Source organism: Podarcis tiliguerta, assembly GCF_965153285.1.
Source record: "Podarcis tiliguerta genome assembly, chromosome: 13".
In the NCBI taxonomy this organism is placed as follows: domain Eukaryota; kingdom Metazoa; phylum Chordata; class Lepidosauria; order Squamata; family Lacertidae; genus Podarcis; species Podarcis tiliguerta.
This window is the reverse complement of record NC_139546.1, coordinates 25,485,895-25,498,830: the sequence shown is the minus strand read 5'-3', so window position 1 is coordinate 25,498,830 and position 12,936 is coordinate 25,485,895. Positions and strand designations below refer to the sequence as shown.

The 12,936-nt window shown below is 46.9% G+C and overlaps 1 protein-coding gene across 2 annotated transcripts in view; it reads left to right on the top strand.

Moving 5' to 3' along the window:
- The window catches only part of THRA (thyroid hormone receptor alpha), a 117,080-nt gene that overhangs the window by 79,962 nt on the left and 24,182 nt on the right, over positions 1 to 12,936 (top strand). For both annotated transcript variants that reach the window (XM_083408740.1, XM_083408741.1), the window contains exon 3: positions 10,667 to 10,728. In XM_083408740.1, the coding sequence (XP_083264866.1) occupies positions 10,667 to 10,728 (62 nt within the window). The remainder of the gene's footprint in view (positions 1 to 10,666; positions 10,729 to 12,936) is intronic.

Below are 12,936 nucleotides of genomic sequence, written 5' to 3'. Positions count from 1 at the left end.
AAGTTACACGCCGCAGAAAAGATGGCTGAAGTGTAAAAAAGAGCTTTAGATTTCTCAAGGAAGCAAGCCAAGCCGCAACTGAGGAGAAATATGAAAACCACCCTGGGTCGCAAGTCAGTTTGTTCTGGAGGGAAATCCCTTCCTGATGCCAACTTTCATAATGTCTCAAATTCAAGTAAAACCCTGTTTATGGAATCCTCCACAGGGCAATTTTATTTTTAGGGAAGGGAGTGGAATCATTCCCAGACCACAGTATTACAGATTCCTCTTCCCCTGCTTCCCTCCCCCCACCCCACCCCAAAGCAAAGGGCATTGTAGAGTAGCTAAGAGAGTAAATTGGGGATTCTTCAGTTTTTAACTCTGCCATAAACTAGCCAGCCCCACCAATGGGAAGCCACTGGCCTTATCAACCTCAGCATCCCTTCTGCAGCAGCACAATGATAACAGCACTGGCCTACCTTACAGGCTCGTTGTAAGGTCACCGAGCCAAATGCCTGTGCTAGTGCTGCATAAATACGAAGGATTTTGCTTGTTACTATTATTACCCATTAGCATCATTATTTTGCTGCAGGTAAAGGGCCTTGTAGGTAGCTGCAGAGAGGATTCCTTAACAGGTGTATGCCAGGAAATGCAAACCTCACGAAAGGCATCTGCAGTCCAAACAGTGCTTCAAACAGCTTCTTCATTCCCTTCCCACCCCAGGGTTGGGAAATTTGGCTCCCGCCAAGCGCCAGGGGGGAAAACATCACTTCTAGTCCTTTGAGATGCTTCTGCCTTTTTGCCGGCAGTAATCCTGATTTTGTGTTGCAAGATCATCTGCCGCAACACGCTCGCACCTGTACATGCACTTGTATCATTACACAAGCAGCGGTGGTGATGTGTGGAAAGGTGCTGGTGGGTTTTTTTTGGGGTGGTTGGTTTTTTTTACGTGCCCTCATGCACACTCTTATGGCCATTTTACGGGAGGGACACTTCTGTGTGTGGAAGTCTAGATGCGGCAGACACGATGCGGTTCTGGGGAAACTCTTTATGTTTGTGACCTATGCAGTGCAGGCTTGGCAGCCTTCCCTCTGCAAGGAGAGAAGTGTCATCCTGCTAGGGTCCGGGCTGTAAAAGCTCCCTTATCTTTTCTCCGCTGTACATACACCCCTTTGGCAAAAAATTAAAATAAATGCTGTTGTTCAGGTGTGATGATCACACCTGGCCACATGGTGGCAGACTTGCTCCATAATGTACCCCAGGCAAACCCATTCAGAGAGCAAAGGGTAAAGGGCATTGGAGGTGGGATGGTAGGGAGGACTTGGGACAGACGTGGTTGCAGCTGCAGCACAGAGCAACCAGCGATTAAGAGGAGAGTTTGAGATTGATATGTAATCACCAGCCCAGCAAGGAAGGGGTTGGCAGGCCAACGGTGTATGGGCATGTGCCATCGAAGTTGTAAATGGCCAAGCACGGTTTCGATCGAAGCCAGTAATCCGCCTCTGGATGCGTAGCTTTAAAGCACAGTGCCCAACTCCAAAGGATTCTGGGCAGTGTAGTTCTTTAAGGGAATTATAACGCTGTGCAGGGTAAAACTACAGCACCCAGAATTCTTTGAGGGGAGGGAATGTGCTTTGAATGTGCTCCGAAGGTATAGTGTGTATGCAACCCTTATCTCTGGACAGTAGGCCTCAGACCAGCCACACAAAAACTAGAGGTTTCAACATTGACACCTCTGCATCCAGTCCAGCAAGAGGCATTATTGCAGGTCAGAGACAGGGAAAAGACCTGAAGAAGGGTGTGGAGTTGGGCCAATTGGAGGTGTGTGGCCTGGGAACAGTCCCACAGGCCAGATAGAGAGGCCGGCATTTGACCTGTGTACCTGAAATTATCCACTCCTGCTTTACACAGATGGAAGCACATTCTGTCACCCTCAAAGGATTCTGGGCAATGTAGTTTGCTCAGCGTTTTTGGGAATTGTAACCCTGTGGACTACAGTGCCCAGAATTCTCTGAGGGAAGAAAGGCACTTTGAATGTGCTTTCAAGGTATCTTGTGAAGCGGGGTGGAGTGCGATTTTCCTGCGCCTCGTCTCGTCTCCATGTGTCTTGATAAACCGTGTGTGCAGTATTTGGGGTGTGCTTTGTTCACATAGGAAGAACCTCATTGGGCCCCATAAGGATGCCCGGACTCCGATCTCTCCTGGCCCCGGATTGGGAACTGGGTGTGCCTTGGGGCACGGCCCTTGCCACAGGACATGCCCTTCTGTTCTTGCCACGGGGCCCCAGGGGCAGGCAAGTTTGTTGTCACGGCTTTGCTTGCCGCTCCTGCCGTAAGCAAATAGCGAAGCTCCTCCACCTGGGATGGGAAGGAGAATGTGACTGGGCGGCTCTGTGGTTTTGCTTGCCCCACAGAGATGGGGCAGGACCTCTGTTCCCTAGTCTCATGTGGGAGGTAGGAACGATTGTGACGGATAAGGTATGGTTTTGTCACCCCGCTCCTTGAGCAACCACTTTTCCGCTCGCTCACGTGCACGTACACCTCATTTAGAAAGTATGTGCTCACCAGAGCCCAGGTATGTGTGGCTGACCTCTGCCGCCTTCTTCTCGTGTTGCTTATGTGGTTGGTCTTTGGATTAGCTGTGCATGCTGCTGCGATTCTTTGGGAGCCGAGACGACTGCAAAAATGTGTCGCTGGCTGCAGGAATCAACTTCCTGAAAATCTCCGACCTCGTTGCGAATCAGGTTCCTGGCCCTCATGATTGTGAAGTCTAGGGTGTGGGTCTGAAGGGGTATGGTGTAAGATTGCTAGCCATCACGCTGACAGGGTCATTTCTCTCCCCCTCCTCCTTGTGGGTGGAGCCAATGGACGTGGACCACACTGCCACCTGCTGCAAAGAGTTAGTGCTACTTCCTAGTGTAATCAGCAAATCTCTCACCCTCACCCCCCCCCCCAAATCTGCATGGCTCTGAGAGTTTAGGAAATCGGGGATTGGATTTGTTCTCTCTTTGTGTGTCTGTTTAAAGATGAAGGGTACTAATGCTTCACCAGGAAATCCGCCTGATCCCTGTTCACACCAAGGCGCTGGCCTATGCCTAAACAAGGGTTACAGGAGCCGAAACCTCCCTGGAATTCCTGGCTTCTAAAATGATCCTGTGCAGGCTGGAACGGCTCTGGTTGTTCCAGGTGATGAGGGAATTGCACTCTACAGGGTGGCTCCTCCTTTTCTGTTCTGTGCCACAAATGATTAACAATGGGAAGGTCTGCCGGTAGAAGATATATTGAGGGATAGAACCTTACTTTTGCAAGGGTTGGGGTAGCATGTTGTTTACCAGAAATTCCAAAATGTTTTGAAAGTACTCTGTACTTGCCTGTTCATGCCCTGTTGACTGTGAGAGAGTGATTGTCAGCTACAGCGGTTGGAGGAGCAAGGGCCAGGACTCTTGGGTTCTCTATCTAGCTCCGTAGAAAGCAGGAGGGACAGCTGATTCACTGGTTATACATTCTCTTCAGGGGAGGAGGCTTGGCCACGTAGAAAAGAAGTCACTTCCCAACACACATACTTGAGAGGCACGTTCTCCTCGGGTCCATAGCATGGATGTATTGGCTATTTAATTTGCCGTATTTTGCTCAAAATTAATGTGGGTTCATTGGTTACCTTTTTGCTGTCTGTCTGCACATGCATACTTTTTTGCTGCATGGATTTATTTACTTACTTAGTGTATTTAAATTTCCTTAAAGGCTTTCCCCAAGGAGTCCTGGGAACTGTAGTCTATCAAGGGTGCTGAGAACTGCTGTTATTATCATTACCATCATTGTATTAAATTTATTACCCTTCCCCCTAAGGCCCCAGGGCAGACAACAGCATTAAAACGCAACATTACAACGGCCAAACGAATAGCCTTCCTAATGTTTACCCTGGATGGGGGGCAAGCTGGAGATAGCTGCCAAGTTTCTCCAACACGCAACGAGGACTCGTGAACATTACACAACAGTGTTTTAATTGTTCGAGGCAGATTTTGCTGGTTTTATTGTATTGAACCTTTCGAAATTTTGTCCATAGGTCAATAAAAGGTTTGAAAACATGACAACGCAATATAAAAAACAGTCTGAAGCAACGTAAGGTGGGCTCCCCAAAATATACAGGGCAGAGAGGAGGTCGTTAAAGTACAGATTCCAGAAATCTTGAAGCGGGCAAAGCCATTTCTGTTATAATGGCATTGGAGCACTTTGAAATGTGTGGTGCAGCCGCGTGGCCGCCTCCTTCGGGGTCTGCAGAAGAGGCGTCACCTATGGACTCCTTGCCCTGCCAAGTACCTGGAGCCCAGAGCGAGAACATTTTGATTCCGTCCCCTGCTCCACCTTCTCCCCACCTTCTTGCCCGCCCAGGGAATCCCAGGTGCCGAGAGGGGGCACCTCCGTGCCTCCCGTGTCTCGCTGCCGGGCACACGCTGTCCTCAGGTGCCGAGCCGGCCTTGCTGGCCGGGAGCCAAGCCTCCTCATGCACAGCCCCTGCGGAGGAACAGCAGAGCACAGTCTGGCGCTGGTCCCAGGAACTCCTGGTACAAGCCGTGCCTACAAGCCTTACGTGGACAAGAGGACATCCTGTTGGGGAGCTTTTGCAGTCGCCTGTGGGGTGCGGGCTGGGGGGGGGGAGAGAGAGAGGAGGAGGTGGACAAGACAAACTGGTAGTACCAGCCTTGCCTACCCAACCCCTCTCACTCCCCCCCCCCATTCTGTAGTCACTGTTGACGGTCTTTTTTTAGAAGCCTGCATTGTGTACATGCTGATGTGTTGTGTTTGTTCAAAGGCTGCACGTACGCACCGCCCCGGCTTGTGTTATTGTTGGGTCCTTTCCCCAAACGACACTTAAATCATTTCTCTCTCCCCCCCCCCCCCCCGTGTTTCCTGTTGGTGTGATTCAAGCATTTAAGCCCTCTGTTGGCTGGGGGGGGGGGGTCGGCGGGAAAGCCTCCAAAAGGAAATGTGTATCAGAGCAGCTGTTCAAAAAGACTAGTTCTCTCTGCAGCGGCAAGAGCTTTTATCGCTTGGGCCTGTAGGTGAGGGGCTCATATTGTGAAGCTTTCACCCAAACAAACTAGTGTGTCTGTTTGGAGGGTAGATTAAAGCCCTTCTCCCTGAAATCTAGTTCTCTGAGGGAATGGCTTTTGTATGGGGAGGAACTGAGTCCTGTCAGTCTCAGTCTGCTGCCTGAAGCACCCAAGCACAGGTGCAGGACTAAACCAAAAGCACAGGAAGCCTAGCAGAACAAAATGATGGCATCCCTGCCTCACAGTGAAGGGCCTTCTGGCTGCCACTACATCTTTCCCTCTTTTTCTGATGATCAGGGTGTGAGTGCTGTTTGTAGCAAAACAACAGCACCCATGCACAAAAGGGGGGGGGTGTCAGCAGACTTAGGGGGACATGGAAGCTGCAGTAATAATAATAATAATATAATAATAATAATATCCTTAGGTAAAAAAGCTGGGGGGGGTAGGGGGAAAACCCAAAACAGCCTAGTGAGGACTGTGCAATGCTCATTGATCATGGAACATTGATTGTCTATTGAGGGGAGATGGATAACTGGGTACAAAGAGGTTTCATCACAGAGGAGAGCATTGATGGCTGACTGGAATAGCTAACAGGAACATTCCATGCCACAACATTTTGTTGCAGTTCTTCGTACAGTGGTACCTTGGGTTAAGTACTTAATTCGTTCTGGAGGTCCGTTCTTAACCTGAAACTGTTCTTAACCTGAAGCACCACTTTAGCTAATGGGGGCTCCCGCTGCTCCCGCACTGCCGGAGCATGATTTCAGTTCTCATCCTGAAGCAAAGTTCTTAACCTGAAGCACTATTTCTGGGTTAGCGGAGTCTGTAACCTGAAGCGTATGTAACCCGAGGTACCACTTTATAATAGTTTCTCTGATTCCTCCTCTCCCCTTCCCCTTGCTTTAAAACCAGCCTATTTGCAAAAGTCATTTTGAAACTTGCTGTGTTGGGTGGCCCTTGCTCTGAAAAGCGTGGTCAAAATTAAAGGGTTCGGAAACTCAGACTAGGCCAAATTTCATAAAATCATACACAGACTTTTACGAAAACAAAATTCTACAAGATAGGAAAACACCAAAGAATTACACAGATTAAAATAGCTCAGCAGTTAAGAAAACAACAAACACTAACTTATCCAGCTAATTAACATAAATGCTTACACTGAAATCTCAGTAGGTTGAGCAAAGGAACAAGTTGTCGAGCTCATTATTTCTGAGGTTCTAACCTATTCCCATAAACCAGGCTTAAAGGGGTGATATCACCACACTTGCTTAGGAAAGGAATTATTTTACTGATTTTAAGAAGGCTGCAAGATTGGGTTCAGGTGGGTTTCTTTGGGTAAGAGACCCCACAGCCCTGGCACCTTTTGCCCAAGGAGGCCCATGTAAGCCAATCATTGCAGCCTCTTAAAAATCCGTTCAAACATTTCCTTTCCTAAGCAATCTTCCAAACGTCTCTTGCCAATAGGGTGGTGCTATTAGTTTCTGTATTTCAGTACTATACATTTGCAAAAATGTGTGTCTTCTTGGCTCCACCTTCTGCATTCCACTCGTGCCGCTGCTGCCAATGGGGTATCGGCATGCAAATAAGGCTGCAGTGACTGGCGGCCGATTGGGTGAGCTGCCACTGAGGTCATCCTTTGTTGTTGTTTTTTAATCTAGGCCAAAAAGGACATTTTGTCTTTTGAATTTAATTTGGAAGGAAAAGCTGAGGGCGGGGGGGGGGGGCGGGGAGACACTTTCATGCACACAGATTTCCCCTTCTTCCTTGGTTTGGGAGCAGGTAATAATACGATTATTTAAAATGAAGGGTGTCCTTTAAACACATTGCAAAGATTTTTAAAAACCTCCTCTTTAAAATCTATCTATATATAAATGATATAAGCTGTTGAGAGGTCAGTCCCTACAAAACTGGGGCAGTGGGTGAGAGCTGATGGAATACCATACAAGTTTTAAAAAAACACCCCCCTCCACACACACACATTATTGCTGTTTATTTACTATTTTTTAAAGTGCCTCAATGCTAGATGCTCTACATGTGAATTAGAGCAAATTCTGTTCACAGGATGACATTGGTGTGTGTTTCATTTTTTAAAAAAAATAATGCATGAATCTTGAACTCCTTCCTGTTAATCAGCCCTCCCACATTTGAGTTGTGATCTCCCGATAGCATTCACTTGCCTTCACTGCCTAATCTGTGTAGCCTTTTCCTCTTGAATTGCAGTTTCCCCCCTTTCCCAATCCTCTTGAAACTGGGGGGTGGGGAAGAGCGAGATTATTCAGTTTGCAGTTAATCCTAACGCTGTTTTTGGGGTTAAGCTGGTTTAAAAAAAACCAGAAAACCGATCACCACTGTGTGCCTCCATACACCTCTTTGGGAAATTGAGAAGAGCTATAGCTTATTGGTTGCGCAGCTGATTTGCATGCATAAGGTTCTAGATTCAATCCTCTGCATCTACAGGAAGGGCTGGCAGGTACCCTGGAGAGCCACTGCTGCTGCCAGTCAGTGTAGATCTTACTGAATTAGATGGGCATAGAATCATAGAATCATAGAATTATGGTGCTGGAGGAGACTCTTGAGAGTCCCATGAACTGCAAGAAGATCAAACCTCTCCATTCTTAAGGAAATCAGCCCTGAGTGCTCACTGGAAGGACAGATCCTGAAGCTGAGGCTCCAATACTTTGGCCACCTCATGAGAAGAGAAGACTCCCTGGAAAAGACCCTGATGTTGGGAAAGATGGAGGGCACAAGGAGAAGGGGACGACAGAGGACGAGATGGTTGGACAGTGTTCTCGAAGCTACAAACATGAGTTTGACCAAACTGCGGGAGGCAGTGGAAGACAGGAGTGCCTGGCGTGCTCTGGTCAATGGGGTCACAAAGAGTCGGACACGACTAAACGACTAAACATCAACAACAGAATCATAGAATTGTGTAGATTTAATCATCCACCCTTGGGTGGTTGGCTAGTAGCTTACTTGGCAATTTCGCTCACTGGCTTTTGCACCGGGAAATATGCATAAATGAAACCAGCCATGCAACATCTGCTGCAGTGTTCAGTCAGGGGCAGGGAGGAGAAATGGAAGGGAAATGACATCAGATACAAATATAGCCACCCTGCAGCTTCAACTAAGACTTTTCAAGCTCAGAAATCCTGTTGAAAGTACAAACCACACCAGCTTCCTGATTGCCACCAGTCTCTTGTTCCCAAAATCAGTGCGGTGTTGTTGCTTTCAATTATAAAAATTGCAAATGTATAGACTTGGCCGTGAAAAGCGACTAATAAATAACTGGAGCAAAATAATTAAATAAATGTGTCATTCCAAAGGAATGTTTTAAGAATACATATTCCAGTTATTTATAAACTGTTTCCACTTTTACCAGAATCTTAATGGGTTGTAAGAAGGCAGTCAGCTATGTATATAGATAGAGATAGAAGGTCAATTTTTCCGCTTCGGCTATGCCCAATACTTACCTCAACTCTTTGGAAATTGGAACGATCATCAGTGATTTCCAATACTTAACTTACTTCAAATAATCTTTTCTGCAAGATTTAATTTTTCAGCAAGAGTCTGGAGTATTTTTCTTGCATAGTTTAAAAGGAAGAGGAGGAGGAGGAAGAAAAATTAGATTCTCAGAAGGTTGGCTTCTGTTCACAAAGCACTTGCTCAACTTTAGAACTCGGTTAGTTTCTTACATTTGGATAGGAGATGTTTTTGAAAAGTTTGGATTGCCTTATATTGCATTATGGGTAACAAGGAGTTTTGGGGTTGGGACCACTTATGAGTTAAGTCAGCTTTTCATTAAAAATGAGCATTCTGTGATAACAATCATCTAGATTTTAATGTGTGAACAAAAGCAAATTGAAGATGCATAATGTACCTCATTACTCCTTCCCCAAATCTGCAGCTTCTAATGGTGGCTGAATTGGGAGCTTGTGACAGCAGGCATTCCCTATACAGTGGTAGCTCAGGTTACATACGCTTCAGGTTACATACGCTTCAGGTTACAGACTCCACTAACCCAGAAATAGTGCTTCAGGTTAAGAACTTTGCTTCAGGATGAGAACAGAAATTGGGCTCCGGTGGCGTGGCAGCAGCAGGAGGCCCCATTAGCTAAAGTGGTGCTTCAGGTTAAGAACAGTTTCAGGTTAAGAACGGACCTCTGGAACGAATTAAGTACTTAACCCAAGGTACCACTGTACTACTAAGCTGTTTCTTCTTCTCCCTGTTTCCACATAGCATCTACAATTCGGCTGCAAACTGAATTGCCTTCACATCTTTTCCCTCTTACTTTCCTTTCTGGAGATCAAGGGCAAGGATGCATTCCCACCCCAAAATCCCGGGAGTTGTAGTTTACCCCTCGCAGCTACAACTCCCAACACCCTTAACAAAATTCCCAGGATTTTTGAGGGGGGAGAGAATGTGCTTTAAATGTATGGTGTGTCCTCAGCCATAGTAGTTATTGTTGGATAACTACTAGAGAGTTCAATTCCCTGTTTTGCTGTGAAGCTCACTAGGTGGGTTAGGTGTTTTTTTGAGCATGACAAACATGGGTTGGCATGGGCTGCAGTGTTAGAAACTGAGATATGAAAGCATGGAGCTAAATGGCACCTTAAACCTAGGTTATGGGCGCAACAATGGAATGTCTAAGCACCCTTTTTTATAGCGAGAATACAAAGCGGAAAATGAATGAACTGCAGCTAAAATACTATGTTCATTTTTTCACATGCTCTAGTCCTTCCCACCCCCCTAATATTCATAAGAGGGTCTCTATCCAGTCTTCACAGAGTACAGTCATACCTTGGTTCTCGAACGCCTTGGTACTCGAATGTTTTGGCTCCCAAACGCCACAAACCCGGAAGTGAGTGTCCCGGTTTGCGAACGTCTTTCGGAAGCCGAACACCCAACACGGCTTCTGCAGCCTTAGTTGTCGAACGGACTCCCGGAACGGATTAAGTTTGACAACCAAGGTACGACTGTAGCTGGAAGTGGGGAGGCGGAAAAAGGTCCTCCTTTCCTTCAACTCTGCAGTTTTGATCTGAAATCTTAGGTGCAGTAGTGCGCCCAGAGCTCAGAAACTGCTTGCGCTAATGAAATTCTCTATTGCAACATGTGCCCAGAACAATGGGAGCTCCAAACGCTGGTGGGCTGAGTTGCTGGTGGTGGTTTGGCTTCTCTCTTTTGACCTCCTGCTGCAGAGTCATGCCGGCTCTGGGGTGAGCGTGCTCCAAAGGCCGAGCCAAAGGAGAGCATGGGAATCTCAGGTCAAGAAGGGGCTAGCTATGTCTCTACATCTGCATATGTGTGTGCGTATGTGTTTGTGTGCATGGGGAACCTTCTTCCCAACCCGCTTATCACTTCTGCTGCTCTCAGATAACATAAAGTGAGACCACTTGTACTGCTCTCCTCGCCTCCTGGGTTCTTTAAGAGGTGTGGGATGATGGAACTGGAGCTGTATGAAGCGAGGGGGTAAAGTTGTGTGTGGCGCTTGGGAAAGCTTTTTAAGGGAAGTGGGCTGCAGATTCGGATAAAATGCTATAAGGCTGGCAGGTAAAGAGCCACGCAAGGTTGCCCTTCCCCTGATGAATCCACAGTTCTGTTTTGTTTTAAATCTCCTCTCCCTTTCTTTCTTCTCCGCAGGTGGCCGGATGGGAAACGTAAAAGAAAAAGCAGCCAATGTTCGGTGAAAAGCAGTATGTCAGGTAAGCCACCCTTTTCAGGCTGTTTAAATTGGTAGAATCCTAGCTATTTGTCCGGCTCCCACCAGCACCTCGCTTGCATCCCTGATCGCTCTGCTTAATCAAGAATAATCAAGAACAAAGTGGGCCGCAGCGAGCGGAGACCAGGCCTTCCACAGCCGCAGGCTTGCGAGGCCAAATGCCTCCCAAATGACTCGAGCAAGCGAGCCAAGCCACAAAGTTCAGAGCCAGGGAATATGCAGATATGTATTTGAGGCAGTTTGAGCTGACAGATTAGTCTCTTTCTGGCACCCCTGCCTCCAATCAAACTACTATTTAAGCCTTGATGCTACAGCAATCTATGCATCAAGATCCCTCAGAAATATTTCTAGTGGTATGTGACTTTTAGTCCCACACGATGGTTTCTCTCTATAAAGTTGTAGCAAAACCTTCTCTTGATGCCCTGGAAAAAAATACATATTAGAGGGGGAAAGAGAAATGCAGGCGGGGAGGGGTGGGGAGCCTTCATTGATGCAAACAAGCGATGCCCCGAGACTCCAGAATATAAATAACAGGATATCCTCCCAAAATTTATCCAACTCTGTCCTTGAACCCATTGAAGTCCTTTTGATGTTTTCCACTGGCCCAGAGAAGGAGGTCACGGGGCAGCTCAGGATATCGGTTCTCAAACGGCAGAGTCTGCAGCCGGAAGATAAACCACTAAAGGGCTGGGGGGTGCAAGAGGTGAGGCCACAATGGGTCATGGGGCAAAGGCGCAGTGATGTGCAGGTTTGTGAATGAGAGTACTCAGCCGGATATTTGCTTCTTAGGATAAAATGCTCCCCATTGGTCTGCCACCCGCTCAAGTCAGCCACCCTCTCCCCACACAGATACACCTTCCAAATCAAATCATTTTGATTCCCATCTCCTGTTAAAACCTTCAGTTCTTCAAAGCTCTCACTTGAATAATACCTGAGGTTTCTCCCCCAAAATACAGTAGTAGTGGTCGTATTGCTGTTATTATTGCTACTGTTTCGATTATAATTATTAATATTATTACTGGCACATTTATGAATCGCTTCCCATGAGGCATTCCGAAGCTGCGTACAATTTAAGAGGTTTATTAATTTAAGAGGTTTATTAAGTGGTTACATGAATAAAAACAATTGCACATATAACAAGCATTTCAAATAAATAAAACCTTTTCTCATATTTTGTTTTTTATGTTGTAGACCGCCCTGTAGTCCCTTGATGAAGGGCGGTATATAAATTTAATAAGAGCAATAACAATTTTATATGTAGAGTGCGCACACACACACACACACACACACAAAGCAACAATAGCACATGTGTAGAATCAGTTCAAATTCCATGCAGATACCAACTAGGATAAAGATCTCCATTTAGAAGACATGCAGTAGCTCATTTTACAACGAAAGGAGCAAGATGCTTCGAGGGGGGGGGGGGAGAGAGAGAGAGAGAAATACCAGGTTCGAGATTTTACGTAGCAGGTCCAAGGGGGAAACCCCGAGGAGGGGACTTAGGCAGCTGTGGAAAGGCAGGGGCCTTCAGTCTCCCCAAATGCTTCATAGGGGCAAGACCTACCAAAGAAGAGTTACTGTGCTCGTTAGGCCTGACACATCCTGTGCAGATTCAGCTTTTCTAACCACTTGCTGTGTGTGATTCACTGCTGGTCCGCTGCTGTCATTGTGGAAGTGCCCTAGTTCAGTGCCAGAGCACTGGATGCAGAAGGTTCCCCAGGTTCACCTTCTGTGATCTCCTGGGAGGACTGGGACCGACTCCTGCCTGAACCCCTGAAAAGCTGCTACCAGTCAGGGTGGACCCAGTAGTTTGTATCCTATGTTCAGCTTCCCCATGTTCCTATTCTGTCCTCTCCCGTCTTGAATAGGTCTGTTCCAATGGAAGCTTCACTGTTTGCAATACGTCCGGCATTACTATTTTCCTTTTGCTGTTTGTGGGTTGGGTGGTTGGTTTTGTGCTGGTCCTCCCGGCCTGGTCTAAAGGGCAAAGACATCCCTTTCCTTAGAAGAGTCATTGTAAGGGGCTGGGTCCATGCCCTCTGTTCCAAGGGAAGGCAATACCTTCTGTGACCCTTGAAGGACACAGGATCTCATGGTAAAATGAAAATATAAATCCTCCTTCTCATATTAAATGCACGATGTAATGTGTGATGTGGGTGGCAGTCACATATGGCATGCAGTGTGTCATTTG